We start from the raw sequence: 24,318 nt of genomic DNA, 5'->3' as shown, positions 1-24,318 counted from the left end.
TGAATCCCTGTGATTAACATCAAGTCACTACCTGAGAGGTTTAATTGCTGAAAGGGAAAAAGAATGGAGGTCACTGGGAAAGAAAATCTTACTAAAATATAGTTGCCCTTAAAACCACACAGAATATTTTGTGCATTACCTTTTCATAGGGAGATAGATGTGTTATCACTACAGTTCCTTGCCCAAGAGCTTGTTCAGAGTAATACTGACTTTTTAATGAAATCTCTGAGGAAATAGCTGTAAATTCAGTGTGAGAAGCTTGTGGGACTTTCCTGAAGAGAAAGGTGCAAGGGAGAGGGTTGTTAGCCCTACTGGAGTTGATTGTTCTCTTTGTAGATTTTCTACTCATCAGTTTCCAGACTCTGCAATGAATTATTTCACAAATTTTTGTTCAAATCAGTTTACCTATTTCCAAGAAAAAGAAAACCAGGCAACTTTTATCTGAGAATATCTTGGAGCAAAGAGATTACAATTGCTGTCAGCATGGTCACCAAGCCAGAGATGTGTTGTTCTCCATTTTTTAAAAAAGATATGCCTAAAATAAGCCCATTAAAGATGCTGGAATCTCTCAGGAGAGATTTCCTCGGACTTTCTCAGTGAAGTCCTGTTAGGATGCTATCTCACACTAGCACTATGAGGTCCCAGTGTTCCTGATGCTTGAGTTTGGGCAGCAAAACTGAAAACAATTTTCTTGCATTTGGAGCCGTCAAATGTGTCTCTGCGTTACCTGTCCCACAATATGAGAGTGTGGAGAGATTTCCTATCCTGATTCACGTGGGGACAAAGGCAAAGTCGGAAGGGAAGAGTGAAGAAACAGATTGGAGGTGGGTCAGAGTAGTGGAGGGAGGGTTCAGTGCAATCCGCAGGAACCAGTGAGGATGTCTGTCCTGGGGAAGCAGCAGTGTCTGTGACAAGGGGGTGTGAGCATGTAGGGTGCTGTTCGTGCTCTGTGGAATGAGGAAGGATGTGGGAAAGGGCAAGGAACTGGGAAGTGGTTCGAGAAAGCACACAAAACCCCCTGGGTTACACCATGGGTAGATCTAATTAAGGACTACAGCCCTGGCAGCCAGGGATGAGCAATGATGCCGGGGAAGAGACAGTGATGGTCCTGTGTGAGTTGCAGGGGGAGGGGAAACAACTGGTGGTGACACTGCCACACCCACACAAAAGAATGAATTAATGATTAGCAGGTTCTGTCGATGCTCTAAATTTAAATTATGTGTGTTGCTATTTTAACTTAACACTTGCGTTTTGTATTTATTTATGTGCAGGGGTATCATTCTACAAAACAAAAAACAAAAAAAAACCCAAACCAAACCAAAAAAACCCAACAACAACAACAACAACAAAACCCCAAAAAAAAAACCTAGACTAGCTTGTATTCTGTTTTATCTGAATATGCAGGGCTGGAACCTGCAGCGATTCGGGGACTGATTGACAGCTGAATGATTCGGGAATTGATTGACAGCTGAATGAGGCACTCTGGTTGTGAGTGTGGGTGCGAGGGGCCAGGGAGCACTAGCAGAGGGTGACAAGAGCTGGGAGCTGTGATGGATACCTCCTTTTCATCCCTCTGCTGCCGCGGCTCCGTGAGCGGCCTTCCTTTCCCATGCACGGGCTTTTATGTTGTGATTTTTTTTCAGTCAGGCCTGGTAAAGTTGAATGCAGCCCAGCATCAGTAAAATGGTAATAAGAGCCCATGCAGTGTGTGGCACTGGATAGCATCTCTTCAGGACAGCCAGAAATTCTAGAAGGGAAGGAGAGAAAGCAGGTGTATAGAGTTCCCCATTAGCAGCCATTATGGCCTGCTAATGGGTAACTTATTCTTGTCCTGGTGAAAACGTGTTGACTGCCTTTTTTTTTTTTTTTTTTTTTTTTTTTTTTGGGGGGGGTGTGTGTGTGTGTGGCATTTGTTAATGAGACTATCTGGAAAACTATTTTTAGAACAAACTACTTGCAGTGTATCCTCCATTACTCTAATGGAAAATGTCTATTGAACAAAAAATGAAGACTTTTTTAAAAATGACAATATTAATTTTTTTTTTAATATGAAATTCCAGATGTTTATTTTTAGAAATTAGGAATTAAGTTTCCAGTATAATTAATCAATTTTCTGGGAAGCACAGTGGCAATAAAATTATCAAAGAAGTACAGAAATCATATGTACATTTTTCAGGATAATATATGTATTCCTTTGCCTTCTGTCTGTCACCACTGCAGATGTAAGTAACTTGGTGGTGTCAGCCCAAATGAGAATTTGAACTTCATCAAATGGGAAATAACATTCTAAAATATTAAAAATCATAAAGTGTTTGGGAAAAGCTTTTTGGGATGTGAGCGGCTCTGTGGTGGGGCAGGACTCCTTCAGGTTTGTGGTGGAAGAGGAAAGTTCCAAAGATCAGTGTGCTTTGAAAGGCTTGTTGAATGGAGAGAGCTACTATTTTTGTTTTGCATTTCCCCCTCTTTTTCTTCCCTGTCACCTATGCCAGAGCTAGGGAGAAAAGGTGGATCTGTCCAATTAAGAAATATACTTTCTCTTTGTCCTTACTGTTAGTTTTGCACCTGAGAAGGTCGCACTGTTTTTCTTGTAATTTTTTCTCTTGTAATATCTCTTGACTGATAATGAGACTTCAATTAACAGAATCAGATGATAAACAAAATCATGCTAGCACTATTGCTTTTGAAGAAGGAAAATATAAGAAATTATTTAAAAAAATAAACTGAGCTTGATAGAGGTTTCTAAGGTGTGAATTGACTTGAAGATGAAGATTTAAGTCTCTGTGTTCTCTATGTTGTAGCCCTTAATCTTGAACATGGGGATTTAGAAAGAAAGGGTTAAAAAATAAATTGAGAATCTGCTTGGGAATTACCATCATAAGTTGCTGACTTCATGACCAGAAAGCTGATGAGACTTTGAGAAATGGAGACTAAGGGAGGGGGAAGAAAAACAGAGGGATGACACACGTCAAAGTCAGAGAGCAGCAGAAATAATTATCTTAAGAAAAGAAGAAGCAAGTTGAAGGCAAAGTTGTTAACAAGATTGAGAGCAGGTGGTAAGCAGGGCACCAAATTTGGGCTTTGCTGAGGGAGAGAGAGCATGAGAAGGTGGTTTGTTTTTTTGCTCAGTCTAGTGGAGCGCTGTACAAACAAGCTTCTGCAGGTATGCTCAGCTCTTACAGTACAGCTATTCATTCTGAATGAAAAAATTACAAAATAAAGGATTGGCAAGGTGTTCACTGACCTTTTCTCCTGCCCATTCTTCTTGCTCCTAAAAGCTTCCCAAACAATCTAACACAAAAAACCATCTAACCATTCTGCCAGGTAACAGTTTGAGCCAGCTTCTTATAATGAGAATATAACTTCATTACTTCTTTAACAGCTGAAACCATAGTAAGATCCCTGAGCAGTTTGACAGAGTGAGTGTCTAGTCTTTAATTTTTAACATTCTCTTTCTGAAAGTCTTTTAGAATTCAGCTCTTTACTGACACTCTCCCTTGTCAGTCTTGCACTTAAAGCAGTAAAGCAAAGCAAGTGACATATATAAAGTCCCTGTTCTCTAAAACTGCTATGCATAATCAGTTTAATATGCTCCATGAAAATGCATGCAACACCTAATTTAAAAGAAGTGTTTAAGTGGATGACCATAGGAAGAGATAAGGTGTTAGAATTGAGGCTTTAGTACCTCAAGTGCCTCCCTTTGGCACAAAGGCAGAAATCACAAAATTACAAATAGGAGGAACAGAACCAAATATACCAGGACTAGATGACTGATACAAAAAATGATTATACCTATGTATTTATTTCTCAGTTGATACTTTGTATGTAACTTGACACAACTAGCATGAGAAATATTGCTGTAATAAAACATAAGAAATAAAGGAAGAAAAATAAAGGCAAAATAACTAAAAAGGGGACAAAAGACAAACCAAGAATGCCAAAATAAACAGCAGCAAAAACCAGATTTTTAAAATTGCAAGAAGTTTATATGAGAAAGGTTTCAAGAAAGATTTCAATGACTGCAAAAAGAATTGCAGAAACCATGTCATGAAAATCACTTAGAAAACGGGATGCTTACTTTATTTAGAATGAATGTGCCAAAAGTAAGTACAGCATCCTTTCTCTGCCAGGATAACTCTTCCACCAAATGCTCTACCATGGAGCTGCTCACCTTGCAGAGTAAAGGGCCGTCTCCTGACAAGAAGGTACACTAGGTCACACAGCTATGAGTGAAGAGCAGTTTCAAAAAGTAGAACAATAGCAAGCTACATCTTCACCATTCTCTATGAGTGGTTGTTTTCTGTATTTTTAAATTTCATTATTACTGTTGCAGTTCCTTTCTTAGGTGTAGATTTATTCAAAGTACATTAGAATGATGGAAATGTTCATTGGTATTCAGTTCTTCAGAAAAGCTCTTTTCTGTGAAAAGTTGAAATGCATTATTGTTGGTAGTTTAACTCATCTGTCATATGACTGATGAACTGGATAATGTTAATATCAGGGGACAGATTAGTGGATAGATTTTAAAATAAAATCTATATGGCTAGAATTCCTCTAAACAGAACCAGTTTCTGCCATTTTGTGAAATATCATTTGTTGCAGAGAAGAGGTCAGTTTTAGAGCACTAGTAAGTAATTATGTTTCCAAAATTTATTTGTCTTCCCATTACGTATTTGCTTATTCTACTTGCCCTTTGTTTTCTTCATTGGGCTTTGATTCCTGCTTAGAGCAGTCCTTTTAGCGTGTGTGCATTTCCAAATTGCATTGCTATACCATGTAAATATTAATACACTTGCTTACATCTTCTCCCCAAATAGGACCCCACTGAACTGAAGTAATTTCCCAACATTTTTCCCAATTTCCCATAATTTCCCAACATTCCCAAATAGCCAAACATTTTTAAAGCCTAATTCCTTTAACTTTTCTTCTGTGTTTCAGAGTCAAGTAAATTAGTTTACATCTATCTGTGACAGTGCCTCAAAGTGCACTCCAGCCAGTAGGTACCAGGGGAGATGTTTAACTGGCTGGAGTCCACGCTTCTAGGAATGTATCCCTCTCTCAAGGAGGTTGCCCCTGGGCAGATGAATTTGACAGAAAAAAACCAGAAAAATATGGTGCATCTTCAGACATTTTTTCTAGAATAGAAAAAGAATTTTTCTAGAATTTCTGACTGAAATGCAATGGATTGACCACTAGTGAAAGCTAAACTGATTTACAGGTATCTTAATGTACAGCACTTAGAATTCTATGTCATCTGTTCCATCCAGGCAGGTCAGACACCGTGTCAAGTTCTTGGGATCAGTGATAGGGAGGTATGCCTATGCCCATAAATCCAAGGAATTCTCACACAAAAACCTCTGAAAACATGTTGGCATGTCTGCTGCCAGTGAAATAGAAGCAGAGAGGCAGGGATGGATTAGTACATTTTGGATGGTTCATTCTAATGATGTATACTTAGGGCGGCCTGTGATGTTTCATTTGTATTTGTTAAATTCTCAGTTCCTCAAAGTATTTACTTCTGTTATATGGGGATGCCTTGGATGAATAACACTAATGTAAATTCTTCTCTGTTTGGACATGCATTCTGGAAATTAAAGTTAAGCTGTTTTGTCTGGGTGAATATTTGTAAATGTTTAGCATTTTTAATTTAAAGACTTTTCTGTGCTTGAACATGTGGTATGCAAATTGAGGCCTGGGTGGCACACTGCCTTGGGGAAAAGGGGTCCTTAGTCTTCATTGTTAAAAATCAAGAACTTTGATTTCAGAGCTGGAAGAATAGGCCAAAAAGAAAAGTGAGAAAATGCTGTTTGGAGACACCTATTTCTGCTCTGGGTCTGCTCACTCTCATGCATGATTGTGTGCTGCCTTTGTGCATAATTTTAATCTCTCCTTGGTAACCTTTACCTAGGGCAAATACTGCAATTTGGTCTCCAAGCATGCTGCATCAGGGGGTACTCTCTGATGGGCATCTCAAAAGGCAAAGGTTGTGTTCAACCTAAGTTCTAAGACCTTTTTCTGAGCAAAGGCTCATGAATTCTGCATCTTCCTTAGCTATTTTTGGGGGTTATAAGAGTTAGAGTGGGTGGATTGAATTATTTTCAGGAGAAAAGCGCCATGATGTCTGCTTGATCTAAAAGAGATAATAACAAGAGGCTTCACTACCTATAGCACTTTTCCTTCAGTAGAGGGACTAGCATCCTACTGGGGTGGAGAGTTTGTCTTCAAATGCAGTTAATGTCAGTAATAGTTCTAATGTGGCCTCCACTGCTCTGTACAATACAGGAGAGAAAATTAAAAACTACCCAACAAGAAAAACCTCACTGGAGCTAAAAACCAGTGAGCTGTGTGAAAGATAAGAATTTCTGATGACTAAATATAGAGTAATATAAATATGTTAAAACACATAATTCTGTGTACTGTTTTTAAAAGAATAATTTCTATTTGGTTAAGAAAACTACAGTTAAATCAGCCTTCTCCCGAATGTTCTGTCATTTTCTTTAGCCAGTATAAACCTGCCTTTCTGGTTTATGAAGCCACAGTGCTAACATGTAAAGCAAGATGTTATGACTCATTGAAACAATTCTTTGTTCTCTCTTGAAAGCATTGCTGATGGTATTTTCAAACGTATTTGGGTTTACCCCTAAGAATGCAAACCTTTTGCAAGTCTGAGCTTAATGCAAGGCAGATTATGTAATTTTTGCAATGCCATATGATGTGAATGTAATCCTGTTAATATCTTTGATAGTTTTGGTTTCCAGCTTTGCTGAATTTTGCTGTAATTTTATCTGGGGAAATAAGATGGCTTCTCTTGGTTTGCAAAACATGGAGCAGATGCAGTAAAAATGTGTTTCAGGACTGAGAAGTAGTTACTGAGGGATTCATTAGCAAAACTTCCTTCTTGGTTTGCCTTGAAGATGCAAATTATTTGCATGAAACCCTGAAATCATGTGGCTGAAACGGAGAACTTCAACTGAAAATGAGTCTGCAGTGGTTTCACCAAGGGTCAGTGTTTTACGTGGACAGTGCTCCCCTGTGCTGGGAAAATACGAGGTTAAGGAAGGTGAGGTTTGAAGGGTGTGAGGATAGGTCCTGGCTCACATCCTGGCTGTTCCCTTGCAAATCACTTCTTTGTGTTCAGCAGGCTGTGCTGAAAGATGTGAAATGGATTGGCAGAGAGGGCTGTGGAGACTACAACATGCAGTCTGTTTTTGCTGTAACAAAAGCACTGAGCATCTTGCTGCTGTAGAGGTGGAGAGCCCCAAGCATTGTGAGCTGGATGGGTTTGCTCAGCCTTTCCTCACAGCTGGACCACCTGTTTCTGCAGGACCTCTTATTATTGAAGTGTTAACTGAGCTGTGTCAAAAGAGAATAAATTAACAGGCATTTATGTTTTCTATCTGCCTACCAGTATAAGTAAAAAGCAGTTTAAAAGACTTTTATCTCTGAAAGGAAAGAAATGAGGCTTTAATTTTAACCAAACCAGGTCTGATACATGCATCTTTCTTGGGGATAACACACCAGCTTTAGGCTCCATAGAAGGAAAGCTGTCCCAAAAACTCCTTGTGCAGTCCTCAACTGAATGAAGCAGAAGACTTCCAGACAAGAAGGGTAGCTGCATTCTAAGCTGGTGCAGAGTCATGCAAGTTGAACTCCTGTAAGACTAAGCTTCTTTGATTACTCCCAGGATTGTGTACTGTTATTGTAAGTAAAATAATACTTACATTATTGAAATTGACAGCTTCATCTTGGTGGCTTAATCACTGTTTCTCAGTGCTGTTAATAAAACCAAATGACAATGTGAATAATGGTCAGACAAGGAGTGGAAAGCTCATTGAAAGCAAACAGATTTGATCTTCACACAGTCACAGAAGCTGAGCAAGGCTTGGATGGGCACCACTCGATGTGCCCTGTGAGCCATGGTGCAGGTACCCCTTTTTACACCTTCTGCAAAGGTTTACTGACCTCAGTGTAGCTACCTGTGTCAAAAACCATCGACTCTGAGTGGCTGTTGTTGGAGATCCTTTAGTCTAAAATGTTCTCTGAATGCTTAGTGCCCAGCTGGAAGTGTTGCCATAATTTATCTGCATGGGTCATTTGGGGTCAGGGCTGCTTGTTTATTTTGAGCTTTTCTTGTGTCACTCTCTAAAGATGCCTGTGCAGTCCTAGCTTCCTAAGACATTGCTGTGCTGTTTAAATGATGATGGAAATAGTTACCAATGCTGAAGGTAATTTACCTTATATGACACAAAATCATAGAACATGCCAACTGGAAGGGGTTCACCAGGATCATCAAGTCCAATACATGAATGATGAGATAACAATGTCCTTTTCAGTGAGATATCTCCTCTGCTTCTTTTGAATGACAACTAATTTAAAAATAAAATGAGCAATGACAATTACCACTTCAGTCTTAAATCTCTACTGTATAGTAATCAAACCTGATTTTTAGTATTTTTAAGGTGTGTTTTGGTTTGTTTCAACTTTTTTCTGCAGTGCTCCTGATGATCACTCTACAGCTTGTCTTGCCTTGTTCTCACAACCTGACTTACTTCAGCTTCTTGTTGATGAAACTGATGATAAAATCACTGTATTGCTCTGCTTTATCCAACTTGATAAATTGAGATGTAGTGAGTTTCTGCTTGCCTTAATCATGTTTCCCCCCAGATTGCCTTCTGTTTTGTGACTGATCATTAAGGCTCACTGTAAACGCTGAGGGAAAATGTAATTGCAGTTGCCTGATGTAAACAACCATTCTGATGGATTCAGACAAAGAGAACCTTTCAAGTACATCTCCTAATTTAAGCAAATATAGAGTAAATCTGGTGAATGGCATGGATATGCTATTTCCAGCCTACCAGAGATGTTTACCTTGTCATGGCTTGCTGAGTGTATGAGTGGCCACCTGAAATTGTTGTATTGTCCCTGCTCATGGGATTAGATATGAATCCTCACCAAATGCACCTGCTGAAAAAAACCAGATCTTCACTGTTGTGATGTGATTGATACTTCACCAGCAGAACAAATTAAAGAATTTTAAAATCAGTATTATTTGCCATTTTAATTTTGAAATTATCTGTTCATAGGTTAGAAAGTGAAATTGCACAAACAGTATCTCACAGCTTCCACTTTCTGTTTCTTTTCTCTGTGGTGATTTTACTACAGTCTAGTAGTTTATAAAGTATGAAACAGCTAAGCAAAACCTAATTATGAGTTATGTCCATGTTTTCTTGTGGAATTTAAGACTATAATCATCAAAGGCTCTAATTGATTCTGAGAGGGGATCATTTTGTGTAATTATTCTCCATCTTCCTCATCTGTTTGTTGTTGGCTGCCAGGCGAACCAACAAATATGAGGCATTCAGGTGGAAGTGAGCTTTTTATAGAGCATATTGTCCCCAACATTGTTTGCAAATACTGTCGTAGACACTTAATGAAGTGCTATTCAAGGAAACGGTGGGATTATTTCAATTCAGGGTGTTGGACTGTTCTCCCTTCTGCTATCAAAAATATTTTACAAGAAAACAAATAAAACTAACCTTCTTCACAAAGATTAGTAACAGAGAAGTTAATTATGTATAATTTAGGTCTTAAGGGCAGTTTTGCCTCCTGTTTTCCATTGTCAGAGTTTGAGTGACGGGCCTGTACTGGAAGGGTGAGTGGGATTTGAAAAATGCTGTGTTCACTAGAACCGTGGGGTTTTTGTTTGTTTGTTTGTTTCTCTTTTGGTATTGTGTAACTACTACCTTGCCAGCTTCCTAATAGTATTTTACAGAATTATTTTTCAGACATGCAAAATATTTTCATCTGTACTGCTGAAATTTTTGTTAAAGGCACTGGGAACTGCCCCAGTTTTTTTTTTTTTTTAGACAAAGCTAACTAAATGCATGAATGCCACTGCACATAGCTGACAAAGGCAGAGCATCTTTGTGAATAGGCTCTGTAAATTCTTTCCCACAGAAGTCAACGAAAGGGTCGGTTGTCCTGGGCTACGTATTTCGTCACTTAAACCTGGTGGAAATAGATTACTTTGGGCTGCGCTACTGTGACCGAAGTCATCAAACAGTGAGTAAAAGACACAGCAGATTGGATTTGCCATGTATAAAATTCACCCTGTTGTACTGTTTGCCTGTAAAGCATTAGATTGTCATACTTCCCCTAACTGTCACTGTTTCATGGCCCAGGCTTCCAGTAATAATTTATTTTGTTTATTTCCAATAAAGTCTTGGAATAGCCATTAACATCTTAGATAGGAATGGAATCAGATGCTAAATGTTGTTGAAAACTAAATTAAGAAAGTACAAATAGTAAAAATTATTATATGAATGTAGGATTGATATTTTTTCCTCTTCAGCACTGTGCCCTGAAGCCAGTGCCTGGTGCTCTGTGCTGCTGAGCCTCACTTGGCCCTGCAGTGCCTGGGAAGCAGTGTCTCTGAGTGCATCACAGCCTGCTTCACTTGCTGCAACACTGGCCAAACACCTGTTTCAGGGTGTGTTGGGCAATGCCATTTTCACTCTGCCTGAATCGTCTCTGTGTCCCTGAGCCCATGTTCTCTAGAGCCTCCTTGGCAGGGACTCACCCCACATCTGAGGCTTTTTCCACTGGGACGTTACCATCCTAAACAGAGGAGGAGATCTTTTGGCCAGGCTGAGATGTTTCAGCCAAAGCAGGCAGTGTTTTGGAGCAGTGCTGTCTGCCCCACCAAAGGCTTGTGCAGGATTGCTGCAGGCAGAGGTGAGGAGCAGGGGGTGCTCAGCAAGAGGGACCAGTGCTGTATTCACAGGATGGTCTTCATACTACCTTAAAATTATGAAGGGAATAGTGCCTGGCCTATGGTTAAATTAAGTTTTGAAGCCAGTGTTTTGTGATGCACTGCACAAGCCTCTGTTTCATCTATATATAGTATTGACTTACTGAATTGGCTAAATATTTGCCCATTTCTTCTGTTAACCAGAAGTTGATAATGTAAAGACTGAATTTAGAACAGTATTAAGCAGATTACCGATTGCTGCTGAGAGCTACAGACTGCCTTACTCCCTGTGTTTTAACTTTTGTGCCATAGTCTAGAAGTGTATGAATTCAGTTCCTTGATAGGCTTCTAATAATTTTATTCCATGAAGATGAAAGCCAGATTCAGCTGTGAATTGAAGGTAGACTGTTTAAAATGGTGGTTTTGATTTCCTGAGGAATTTGAGGTGTGAATGAAGAGCAGGAAGGTATTTTTTGCTCTCAGAAGTGTTTTCCTTTTAGCTGTGGTTGCAAATAAAATAGAAATGGCTGTCCCTGGGAATATTTCCAGAAGCATACACAGGCTATATTTAGTGGTGTATATAAAAATATTACTATAAAAATGGATTGCTCCTCTATTATAAAAGGGACACTTAAAAGCACGTTTTAGGGCACATCCTTTTGTTCTGCTTTTTCTGTCATGTGGTGTTCCAGTAGTGTAAATTTAATGTTAGCTTTAGGCTTTATCCTCTGGCCAGCCCAATGTCAGGAAGCCACTGTGATTCTTGATTTTCCCATGGATTAGGAAGGTGTTTATCCCACTTCTGTCATTCGCCTGCTCTTACACAAACACTGGCCTTGTCAGGTGGATATGGGACCTCAGCTGTGTGTAAGGCTATGGACTGCTCCTGCCCAGCCATGGAGATGCTGCCACAGGGACTGCCAAGTGTGTGCTGCTGCCTTTGCACCTGGGCTGTTCTGTAACATTGTGAAAAGGCCTGTTGGTGGTGTTTGTCTGTGTAAGGATAACGAAAAGCTGATGCTCCTTCATCTGAAAAGTTCATAAATGAGCCAAACAGTGCTACTGTGCGTAGTTTTATGTGTTTTATGTGTGGTTTTATGCTGCTAGCTTGCTATTTTTAGTGAACTCTTGTAAGCTCTTAAGAATGGGCAGTATAATGGAAACTTCTAACACAACAAACAACACCTTGTGCTTTAGCTGTAAACATATATTTAGTTGCATGCTGACTGTGGCTAAAACTCTGTGCTGTTGTGGGAATTAGTTCAGTAATGGCTGGCAAGAGGCCTAGATCTGCATTTTGGACTGGATTTTTTTTGGATCGACCACCGTAGATTTCCTAAGGGAAGAGGAAAAAGGTTACCTTGCTAATTAGTTTTAAAACCATGATCCTGAATTAGTCTCAGAGGGAGAAAAGTGTTTGGGGGTTGGGCTACCTATTAATACATTGCTTGTGGGGAAAGTTTTATTATTTGTACTGTCTGTTTTTTTTGTGACACTGTAGGTTTAACTGAATGACGAACAAAGCAGCATAGACAAAACAATGTATTTTAAAGAACGCAAATCAGTCACAAAAGAAACATTTTTTCTTATTAAGGGTTTGAAAGGGATTGTTTGGTTATTTTCCCCATTACTCTTGCATGCCTCAGCACTTCCAGGTGGTCTTTTAAGTGCTGTGTTGGTGAGCTACCTCTTATGTGGGTGGTATCATAATTATTTTAGTGCTTCTGGTAGGGCTTTAATGAGTGAACAAGGTTTCACTGTGCTCCGTAGTGTATATGTATGTGTAGCATTAAAATGGTCTCTTCCCGAACAGCCAACAAACTAATTAGCCTATGAGAACAGCTGGATGCAGCAAACAGATTGACAAAACTGGGTGGCACTGGCAGGGGCATGAACAGTAGGGTAAAGCATTAATTGGATGACTCTGTCTCTAGGGTAGTAATTTGGTCATATTACACAAATTTTGCTTTACTGACATTCCAGGTTTCCCCAAACTCTCCACAGTAAAAGGACAGTATTCAAACGGAAGAATCAAGCTCTGGAAGATTGAAAGTTGATGTCAGACTAGCATTACATGTATCTACTTAATGCTCTGACCAAGACAGGTCTCCAAAGGAACAACAAAATGTATCTTCTAATAATTAGTTTAAATACAGCATTTAATAATGAATTAAAAATTCCATGATATAAAACTACATCCCAGTGAACAGATGGGTTCAGCCAATGCTGTGTCGTCAGTAGTGTTTCCTAATCTCATAGTGTCTCTGCTGACAAACTACGTAGTGCTTCTTCTCATGTGGTATTTGAGTACCTTTTTTGTGGTGCTAATTCCTTAAAAGAAAGACCAATTTTGTTTGAGTGCCACAGAATCTCTAACTGTGCTTCATCATCTAACCTTCACCTGAGCATTTTGCATTACTGCAGAGAGTCCTGGCACCCAAATTAGTGTGAGTTGACACCAGATACTGTCCTCATGGTTCTCAATGTGGATAGTCAGCTGGGTCTTCCTGGAGAGGACATTTGTGTCTTCTGCCTCATCTCCCAGGACTTTGTGCCCCATCTGCTATTTCTAGGTGAAACCCAACTGCCGGAATATGTGTAGCAGAAGCTGAGGGTGGCTTAGGAAACTCTGTCCAGAATCACAGAATCTTTAGGTTGGAAGTGGCCTCTGGAGATCACCCAGTGCAACCCCCTGACAAAGAAGAGTCACCTGGAGCAGGTGACACAGGAGCACACCCAGATGGTTTTAGGATGTCTCCAGAAGGGGAGACTATACGTGCTCCTTGGGCAGCTCTTCCAATGCTCTGCCACCCTCAATGGAAGGAAGTTCTTCCTAGTATTGAGGTGGAAATTCCTGTGTTTTAGTTTATGCCATTGCTCCTCATCCTGTCACTTTGCACCATTGTAAAGTCTCTCCTCCAGACTAAATAGGCCCAGATCCCACCTCTCCTCATAAAAGGCATACTCCAAAGCCCTCACCATCTCTTTGACTCTTCTCTGGACCATGTCCATTAGCTGATTGTCTCTCTTGCACTAGGGAGCCCAGAACTGGACAAAGTTTTCCAGATGTGCCTCACTAGGGCTGAGGAGAGGAGCAGGATCACCTCCCTTGACTTGCTGGCCATACCCTTCCCACTACAGTCTCTCATTGCTTTAGTATTTGGGGAAAACAGTGGCCCAAGAGTGTACTTCTCCAGGGCCTGGGTGAACTGGCTCTGGGAGGGCTATCTGGCCACTCTCACTGCTGCTTCCTGCTGTGCTGCAGCTCCCAGGTGCTCTCCACCCAGTCCCTTTGTGGGGGTGCCTTTGTGGCTTTGCAGGCGTATGTAGGATAGCCAAGCTAGTTACTGGTCTGGAAGAGGCCAGCATTTTATTGAGGTACACAAAAGGCCGAGATAGCAGTATTAATACATGATATGTCAGGAAAAGCTGAGCAGAATTTAATGAGGGAAAGGGTCCTCCTGAAGCCAAAAGGTGTTCCCTTTTGTGAAATGCCAAAAGAACCATGCTGTGTACAAAAAACCCAGTACAGCAATAAGAATATCTAGAATACTAAATATTCTTATTTTTTGACCTGATAGCGCTAATATGAGCTATTGTAATCAGAATATACCACATACTGGTAGCCTGCTAGGGCTCTAAGAGGAGAAATAGAAATACAGAAAGACAAATCATGATATTCATTCATATTGCACATGCCCCACCCTGCAATGTAAGTGTGTTTTTCTCCCCTGCTAGGAGGAAGCTCTGTTTGAGCATGCAACCCTGAGAGCACAGCAGGTAGGAGGTAACCCATGGCAATACAGGGAATTAATGAATTAATAAAAGATCTTAGGAAAAAGTCAAATTGTACTGAGCTTGTGTTTTGTTGAATGGAATTTTTTAATGGATTTTTACACTCATCCCCAAGTGCAATATACTAAATTATCTAGGAAGAAAGAGAATTGTTTGTGTGTGTTAAATTAGATGTCATAACCAGTGGAAGGAAAATGGAGACTGATAATGTTGAGTAGAAGCAAGAAATTTTAGAAGAATATTATTGGATTAAAACAACAGACACAAAGCTGATGGTCAGGTGAGTTACAGGTAGTTAAGAATAAACTTTTAGAGTGCAGCAGGATCAGTTCACTGATGATGTCATAATAAATATAATCTATGTAACTTCAGATTTTAAAACCAAAGATGATAGCATTAAATACACATTTATATGCAAGAATTGCCTGAAAATTTTTACATTTCTTATATAATAGGGGCATCCTGAACTCAACAGTTTGAGGTTCTTTGCACTGAACATTTGCAGGAAAAATCTGATACAGCAATTCCAATTCTTAGTGTTGTCTTAGGCTGTGGGAAGACTTGAAAATTTCAGATTATAATTGAAAAATGACACATTTTCTCTCCAAAATTGTGTTTCTTCCTGTTGCAAATGTAATCAAAAACTAACACCTTGATTGTGAGAATCTAATTAAGACAGTCCAGCATTTAGTTTGAAGTTGATAGATCTTTCTGCACCAGACACTTCATTGATTAATACTACAGCAAACATTTCTACTTAGTTAATATTTTGTTTCAAGCAGGTTCATGGAATTTGACCCAAGTTTAACCCTATGCAGATAGAAAAAATTAAGATTCCAGATTTGTGGTAAAGTTCTTGCAGGCACTTAAAAGGGCTAATTATGAAGTACTGCATGGAGTTTGGGTGGATGCTGCTTACATACCTGGCTTGTATGGGAGCCAGGTTTGTAAAAGTACAAAGGACAAAAGAGACCATTTATTCTTTATGCTGCACTTTAAGACATCTTTTTTTATTTTTAAATGTAGTTTCTATCTAAAATTTAATCAGGAGTTATTTTCTTTAATAACATTGTACTTTTTAAATCAGTCTTAGTAAATAAAAAATTATTAAAGCAATACTATATGCATTTGTAAAGAACAATTAGTAAACTAGTCCCTTTAGTAACTGGATAGTTGCATTGGTTGGGACTATTACAAAATTATTATGTTTTTTTCACACTTCATCTGTAAATGTTAAATACTTATAGATTCACAGCACTGATCCCTTGCAGCTGGGTGAGGAGGTGCTGGGTCCTCCAGCTCTCTGCAGCAGTGGTGAGCTATGTGCAAGCCCATGCAGGGGGACACAGGTGGGAGAGCACTGGGGAGTGTCACAGAGGCTGCCAGGAGATGAAAAGGGCAAAGGCAGCGTGTCGGAGCTGCCTTGGCATTCACCACTCCGGGGTTTGTTGTCAGGAACTGCTGTGCAAGTGCATTGGATTAATGAGACAGTTTTTTTGTTCCATTTCTCTTGACACTTCGGCCTATCAGCTTGGTGGTGTAACTATAGCTGACGCTGTTTATCCATCTGTACAAGCATTTAACAACTATCTAACATACATTACTTTGTAGGTGTGCTTAGGTATGCTTGCAGGGCCCTGGTGTTGGGATTCTTGGATCTCTAAACATTCTCATCTTTACTGTCTGACTTTGGCTTGAAAAATGCCTTTGCGTTATCCATGAAATTCCATTCAACTTTGGCTTACAAATAAAATGTTAGAAATCTCCTGCTCCTCCCCCTACCTCTTGCATTCTTCAGGAAAATTTTGGCAGCCTTGAAATAATAAACAGCTGCACAGTGATTTTAAGCATGGGTTTGTGCCATGGCCACAGAGCCAAGTACTCACCAGAGAAATGAAAAGGCAGATGAGATTCCTGTCTCATCTCTACCATACTGAAGCGCTTAATCTCACCTGTGCTGATCTCAAGACCTGTGGCACTTACAAAGAACCATATTTTCTCATGCCAGCTGATATTTATTTTTACTAGCACAAGCAGCAGCACTCTCTCTTCCAGGGATGAGAGTGCAGTTCCTCCTGTAAGCTCAGTATGGGGGAAGGAGAAGAAAAGGTTAAGTGACATGACTAACCAATTTTTCTGTGTTAATTTTTCAAAGTTAAGTAACTAATTTCCATAATTATCTTTCTCACAGTACTGGCTGGATCCTGCGAAGACCCTCGCTGAACATAAAGAATTGATAAACAGTATGTATTTCATTTGAACTTAAAGGACAAAGATGAAGTAACAATGTTCCATCTACACAGTTGGCACAATATTCTAGTCACAACAGATTTATAGTTCTTAACAAGTTTGTTATTGCAGTTCTTTGCTGTATCAAAATCTCATATGTGGATTGTACATGGTATCATTTAACAGTGTCATTATTGTCCAAAGACTGCTGTGTGCTTAAATTTTGTTTTAGGCTAATAAGTGGTGTTATTCCTAATTTGTATAAATTTATAGTGGCTGTGATACCTCTTTCTTATAATGCTAATTTTCTAATAAATATTTTCTAATAATGCTTAGCCTACCAAAACCATTTGCTGTGTAAATGTAATATTTTTTCTGAAAATTTCAAGTTTCATAAAATGTTAAGATAGGCTTCTCAGTAGCTGTTTTGTAGTCAACTAGTAACAATTAATACCAATTAGCGATTAATGACAACTGAATTTTACACCAAATTTTTTTTCCTCAGCTGGACCACCATACACTCTGTATTTTGGCATTAAATTTTATGCAGAAGATCCATGTAAACTTAAGGAAGAAATAACAAGGTACAGTATTTAATAAAAGTATAGTTTGTTGATCTCAGGCTAGCAATACATTTCAACCAGGTGCATATTGTTGTGGTGTGCCTGGGTTTTTTTTTTTCTTGAACATCTGAATGTTTTTGCTTGAACACTGGCATGTAGAAAGGAAATTGTGATTAACTTCACAGTGGTTGATAGAGATGACTGTTAGGAAGCCCAAGAAGAAAAGGTGTTCTCTGGCGCATCAAAAATCAAAGGGCCTTGATGTGCGTTTTCGAGAGGTTCCCCCCCCCCTCCCCCCCCAATATTTTCAGCATTTATACTATGCTATAACCAAGTTTCGAGTTTACTTGGATATCAGATATAAATACAGGGAATTTTCTTCTTTATTGGCCATAGCCTAAATTCCAGAACTGTTTTTCAAGGGGATTTCTTTTCAACTTACTAAAAATATGTGAAGGAAATTGAAGAGTTGCGTGCCTCTGATTCTTTTACCTAAGCTTGTCCTCTGCAAAGTATGAGGATGCACACTGTAACACATGCACATGCTTGCACACAGACACACACACATGGTTATCTCAACTCTCTTACAGTTTTGGGGTGATCTGTCTGTTTTATTTATTAAATGTCTTGGACAATTAACTTTAAGTTCAAAAGAAAACTTGACAATTTGGGTTGGTAGGCAGACAAAATTAGTGTGCTGGCTTGCATTAACAAATGCCAAAATACTTCTTTTGATGTCCTAAGAATGTGGCACATGAGGATTCATTAGAATGCATGCAAGGTTTTTAATTTTCCTAAATCAAAGGTTGCAGCACAGGCAGAATATTTTTCTTACTCCAGAGTGAGAAAATTCTTTTGTTTCCAACTGGCACAACAGAAATGGAAGTCTCCAATGTAACAAGACCCAGGCTGGCCTGGTAAAAAATGCTGTGACTTGGCAAGTAAAAGAACATAAGCTGGCAGCAATGGGATGCCCCTGGACTATGGAAATTTGGTGCCATTTTCTTGTACTTTCCCAGAACAGCTTTAAATCCTTCTCATAGGGAAAGACAGATGTCCCTGGGAAAGGGAACTTTGGCCACAGGACCTGTTGTGATTGCCTCCCAGGAGGCAGGGTGGAGCCAGGGGGCTAAATTTTCACAGGTTCTTCCTTTGCCTTGTGATAAGGCCAGCCAGTGATCTACACTGCTGATAAGTGTTCAAATCCAGTCAAGAGGGGTTTCAGTGTCATTAGGAAGCCTCTGGTCATGACTTGACAGTGTTTGGTCATGCAGAACTGGCACCTTAGGTGGTACAGAAGGCCAGCCTAGAAAGTGATAAACTTCCATGAAACACATTGAATAGCCAACTGCCTTCAACATCTGTGAGCACTTACTCCCACAGGCTCTTAAATCTTGGAAGGAAGGATTTTTTTTTTGTTCAGGAAAATAACGGTAGCAATAAATAATTAATAATAATAATAATAATAATAATAATACCACCACCACCACCATCTCCTTAGAATAATTTGGGTTGGAAGGAACTCTTAAAGGTCATTCTTCTTAGGAGGCATTAAAGACCCTCTTTTCCTTTGTAATAATAATGTTCTGCCTAACTGTATTATTCCAGTGATGTGTTAACTGCTTTGTGCTAATCTATGTGTTTCTTTGGAGCATGTATTTATTACTTTAATGGACATGAGAGCTAACTCTGTTGTTATTAGATTCTGATGATCTGTGCCATTACGTGATTACTCTGTGCAAATAATGAAAGCCTGTCAAATTTGTAATTGCTTTACAGCAGAATCTGCCTGGCTTATCGGCAAAAGCTAACACTGCGGTGTTTGCTGGATATGTTTGCTAGAGAAAACTTGCAATTTGGCACTCTAATATATGCATGACAAACATAGGCACACAAGGTGAGACTGCTTTAACTATAGGTATGGACAAAAGGCAAGGAGCTCAGTGGCTTCAGTGGGAATTGAGATTGTTCACCTTACAGAAGTCACTTAAGCAATTAACAGTGCAGGATGCAGGTGTATTTTGAGGGTTCCTATGCTATTTTATTTTGAGACTACAGAAATATTGGTACCTGCTGCAAAGATAATATATTTCTAGCGTCCTCTCCTTCCAAGCTCTGCTTTATAGAGGTGGAGAAATGCTAACAAAAGTATGGGTGTGCAACAGAAATGCATTTCATGTCAGAAAGATGAGGTTGTGTACTCCACAAGGATGTAAAATCATCTTGGTCATTATCATAATTCATACAGGGAAGATTTGTCTAGGTAGGATTGCAAGCATAAACTAGAAGCAAGACTGAGGTGTTGCTTAGAGTGAGGAAACACTGAGTGTCTGTGCTTTGTGTTGCCCAGAGACATTCCCAGGAAATTCCTATGCTAATGCCATTCCTCTAAAGTAGAGAACATTAACCATTTTTTAGAGGATGGACATTCCTACCATAACATCTGTCACAGCACAAACTCTGGGGGAAATCATTAATCAGAAAGTCATGGGTATCTTTATTCAGAGGCTCATCTGATAAGGTCTAAAAAATTTGGGTGGACCTTAAGTTTTCTGAGTCAGCTATCATGTAACCTGCACTTTGTAAACTTCTCTGAAATCAGTGTAGGTGCACTTTGAACTTACAGAGCATTCCGAGGTGCTTTCATAAGTTACTTGTACTAACACAGAATAAATTATTTGCAGGGTAGCTGAATGGCTCTATGTAGATAAAATTGAACTAGTGAATAATGGAAAAGCTATGTGCTTGTATGGAAGACTCTATTTTTTTTCCTGTAAAAATTACCTTCATTGTATTTTTACATTTTGTAGGAAATCAGTGCAAGATATTAACTTAATGTGATGTGAAACACTGCATAAATCTGTTGTAATAAAACCAGACAAAATCCAGATAGCATTTAAAAGATTTCGTAAAAATTATTATGGAAAGTTGCAAAACTGCAGATCCTTTATATAATGGCTTGTTATCTTGTCTCTTCCATCTGTTTTGGGCATATTCTAAGTGGTCTCAACTTTATCAAGTGTAGAAGCAGGTTATGACTTTGAAAATTACATTTTCACCCCTGTTATCACTATTCCAAGCAGGAGAGTACCCTGTGCTATGACAGATTCAGTTAGTTGCTGATGGCACACACATCCATTTTTTTAAGGGTTCCATCAAACTTCCCTGCTGCATTGTAGTCAATACTCTGGTATGTGGAGAGGAAATATTTGAGTAAGCCAGCATCCAATACCCAGTCATCCTTTACACTGATCCTGTGATGAGGTTAAACTTTTGCCCTTTGATAGGTTTCTTGTTCAATTTTTTGATTCCTATCCCTCTTCCCTACTTCCTGACTTCTCAGTGGAAATCAAAAGAGGGAGATGATATTTTAGCAAGATAAGTAATTGTATCTGCACAATCTAAGCAGATTGGAAAATAGGGAGTGCTCCCTTTCCTCGGTAGTTCCACTGGATGAATATTAGTTGTTACTTCAGGATCAATAGGGGAAGTCATTTAGAGGTGAATACAAGCATTTACTGTCATATAGTTATGGTACATGGTATGTGCACAGTTAAAGGGATAATTGTGAAATATTAATTGGATTTAAAATAACAACTTTGTTTTATCTCCGTGTTTTAGGTATCAGTTTTTCTTGCAGGTAAAGCAAGATGTTCTACAGGGCCGTTTGCCTTGTCCAATCAACACTGCAGCACAGCTGGGAGCATACATAATTCAGTGTAAGTTCTCCTGGCCCTCTGAGAGCTTATTTCTTTCAATCCTGCATTGCGATCAATTTTAAGTGATGACTGAAGACAGCATTAACACTTTATGCATTTGCTTCCAAACAGAAGTAGTGTGACTGATTTCACTTCAAGAGCTGTAAGTAAATGACCATTCTGGATAGATAATGCAGGAGCAATATGGCAGTTAGTGTAAAGAAGAAACTTTAAAATCAGTCTGAAGACTCTGCTAAACATTATTTGTTTTGCTGGGGGATATTTTATCAAGTACTCAAGGCTTTATGACTTCGGATTACATGTAGAGTATGACAAAACCTTCATCAGGAGTCTTACAGATTTCAAAGGCTATTGGCAGCCTCAAATCTGGGAAATAAAGTATTATCTCAAAAATTGCATTATCAATATGAATGCAGTTTACTTAACGAGAGGATATGATTTGACCTGAAGTGAAGAGTTTTCATTTTATTTAGTATTTATCTACATTCATCCATCAGTAGAGATCTTTTCTGGAGTGGATGTTATGTGCTGCATGCTTAATAGAACTAGCAATCAATTGGAAAGGAACTGCCTGTCTAGAGGTGTTATTCTTTTTCCATTACAGCTCAAGATCTATATTCAAACAGAATTGCAACCAGAAATTGTGTGAAGTGCCATACTGGGACTTCTGTCTGTAATTTCTTCTGTGTTAAAATTAGATTTGTCTAAAGTGATATGTATCAATGAAAGATTATTTGTACTATTGGTGTTACAAGTGTGACTCAACAACACTTAATATAACATAATATAACATAAAAAATAGTCGTCCTTTTATATCCATTTTAGAATGACGTGGCAGAATAACTTGTGTATGAAATGGGAATGGACCTAATACAGGATTTCATGATGAATTATATGTGTATCTGAAAAGCTAAAATTTCAGGCAGTATTTTATTTGTGTACCATTATTTTTACTTTATTTTGCCATCTAAGAATTATGACATGTCACCCTCTGAAAAATTGTTTGCAATGCACATTTCACTTTACTGGCAGACACACCTTCTCTGAAAAGTGTGTCTTCAAGTGTGAAGCAGGAAGATATGCAATGATGGTAGCATCTTCATTTTATTATGTGAAATGAGTTAAATAGGAGTAAATTAATGCCCTTCAGTTATTTTGTAAGGTGGTGAGAGCTGTTGTTTTGGTTTAGTGTCCTGTTCCTGTAATTCTAATCTCAAATATTTTGTTGGAAAACAATGAGAAGGTTTATGGGAGAGAGAAGAGTTAAAGCATGGCCAAGGTTACAAGTCATGGCCAAGGTTACAAGTCAGTCCAGGCACTAGGAGGTAAACATTCTCACAGGCTCTATAAAAAACTTTATCCTTGTATTTAGGGCTTGCAGTTGTTCCAAATACATAAAGACACCTGAGAAATGTCTGTCTCAGACACTGAACACATAATTTTAGTGAAGGTTTTCCAGTGAGACTTCTCAACATCCCTACTGAGCAGCTCACCATCTTTTTCTAGCAATCTCATTTCAACATTTAGGAAAGAAACATCAGTAGTTAGATGAGTCTTTTCATTCTTGGCTCCTGAAGCCTCCTTTTGGCTATGTTTTAGCTCAGTGGACAGAAAGCACCTGTGAAATCTTTCTCAGAGAAACCCAGTGTACAGATGTTACCCAGGGTTATAAAAAATTGAAATACTAACTTTTGCAGGGTTTATCAGATGCAATTATAGTTAAGATCAGTAGATGTGAGTTCTGGCCAAGATGATATTTGTTTTATAATTATGTTGCAACATATGCACAGACATGACTAATGTGTACAAATTCAGGGTTGTGTCAAACAAAATTACATTGGCTATTCATCATGTTCTTTTTTTTTTTTATTAAAGTCTTTTGAAAGCTGTTTTTATTTTAAAAGTGAATTTGATATCCAGGAAATACACTGATATTTTATTGAAAAAGGAAAGCTTGTGATTCTTCACAAGAAACACCATTAGAAGGTCTTCCCTCTAGGACTCATAGAATGTTTACCTCCATTTGTATTCGCAGTTTATGTTTAAGTCTCAGCAATAATATGGAACTTTCCTGCCAGTAATACTGCAGTATATCATGAGAGCATAGATTACAAAACTAGACTTTTCTTCTACACTTGTTTTGCATATGTTGCCAAATAATCAGTGTCATTGAATTCAAACTTTACTGGCTTGGTTAAAATTTTGCCTGGCCTGTAGAAGCAGTAGGTTTCCTGTCAAGGCTTCTAGCTCTTTCTAGCTCTAACCTTCTATATATGTTTTAAATGTGTGAAGACAATATTTTCTTGCTTTCGTGTGTGCTGATGTGAATAGTTCTGTATTCTCTTGCCTCATTCCTTTTTTTCTTATCTGACTGCCGATTAAATTTGCTGTCAGCTGGGGAGGGTTAGCTGGGCACCAGTAGGTGGTTTATATAACACATTTTTTGGTTGAGAAGAAGCACAGGTGACCTTTGTTTTCTCCTTGTGTTCTGTAGCTGAGCTGGGGGACTATGACCCGTACAAGCACACGGCAGGTTATGTCTCCGAGTACCGCTTTGTTCCTGATCAGAAGGAAGAGCTGGAGGATGCCATAGAGCGGATACACAAGACTCTGATGTAAGAATTCTGTTCTGTTGGGAACTTGGCAGGTAATACCAGACTCAGAGATGCTAGGCAGGTGGGGAGGAACAGCCTGTGGGGCAAAGTGGAGGTTTCTAGACTTGAGGAAAGGACACAGGGAATCCAGTTACACCTCTCAGAAGCAGAAAAGATTTTACATATTGAAGCTGTTCTTTTAGGAAGTGAGTGGGACAATAGATGGAAGTGTGAGGTGTGTCAGACCTAGGTATGGGTGTTTCAGAGCCAGTGGTTTTAATAAAACATATGCCAGAAATTCACATGTAGAGCCAAAATAAACATTTACTCACTTACCTCCAAGTTCATGTTCCTGGTAAGTGTAAGGAAGCTTGTTCTAACGAATCCAAGTTAGGTGCAATTGTGATATAACCATTTATGAAGATGAGAGCAGTAAGAACCCTTTAATGAGGGTGCTTATCATAGCCTTTGTCAACGTAATGAGAAGAGAATCAGTTACCCATTTAGTAGATCTAAATTTCTTGATTCTTTTCCTATAATGAAGCCACAGTCTGGATAAAGGTTAGGTAATTTTTGCCGTAGCATTGTGTGCTAATGTTACATGTGTCTTGTTTAATGAGAATAGGTATTAACTCAGGGTCACAGCTGTTCTCTGAAAAGTTTTCCAGTAA

At 38.9% G+C, this 24,318-nt stretch overlaps 1 protein-coding gene across 3 annotated transcripts in view; it reads left to right on the top strand.

Moving 5' to 3' along the window:
• The window catches only part of EPB41L4A (erythrocyte membrane protein band 4.1 like 4A), a 117,734-nt gene that overhangs the window by 36,692 nt on the left and 56,724 nt on the right, over positions 1–24,318 (top strand). For all 3 annotated transcript variants that reach the window (XM_038123345.1, XM_038123343.1, XM_038123344.1), the window contains 5 exons: positions 9,955–10,059; positions 16,734–16,785; positions 17,277–17,355; positions 20,956–21,053; positions 23,548–23,668. In XM_038123345.1, coding sequence (XP_037979273.1) covers positions 9,955–10,059; positions 16,734–16,785; positions 17,277–17,355; positions 20,956–21,053; positions 23,548–23,668 — 455 coding nt within the window. The remainder of the gene's footprint in view (positions 1–9,954; positions 10,060–16,733; positions 16,786–17,276; positions 17,356–20,955; positions 21,054–23,547; positions 23,669–24,318) is intronic.

This window comes from Motacilla alba, chromosome Z, assembly GCF_015832195.1.
Source record: "Motacilla alba alba isolate MOTALB_02 chromosome Z, Motacilla_alba_V1.0_pri, whole genome shotgun sequence".
NCBI classification, from domain to species: Eukaryota; Metazoa; Chordata; class Aves; order Passeriformes; family Motacillidae; genus Motacilla; species Motacilla alba.
The sequence above is the reverse complement of the archived record's forward strand: the minus strand, read 5'-3'. Positions and strand labels throughout refer to the sequence as shown.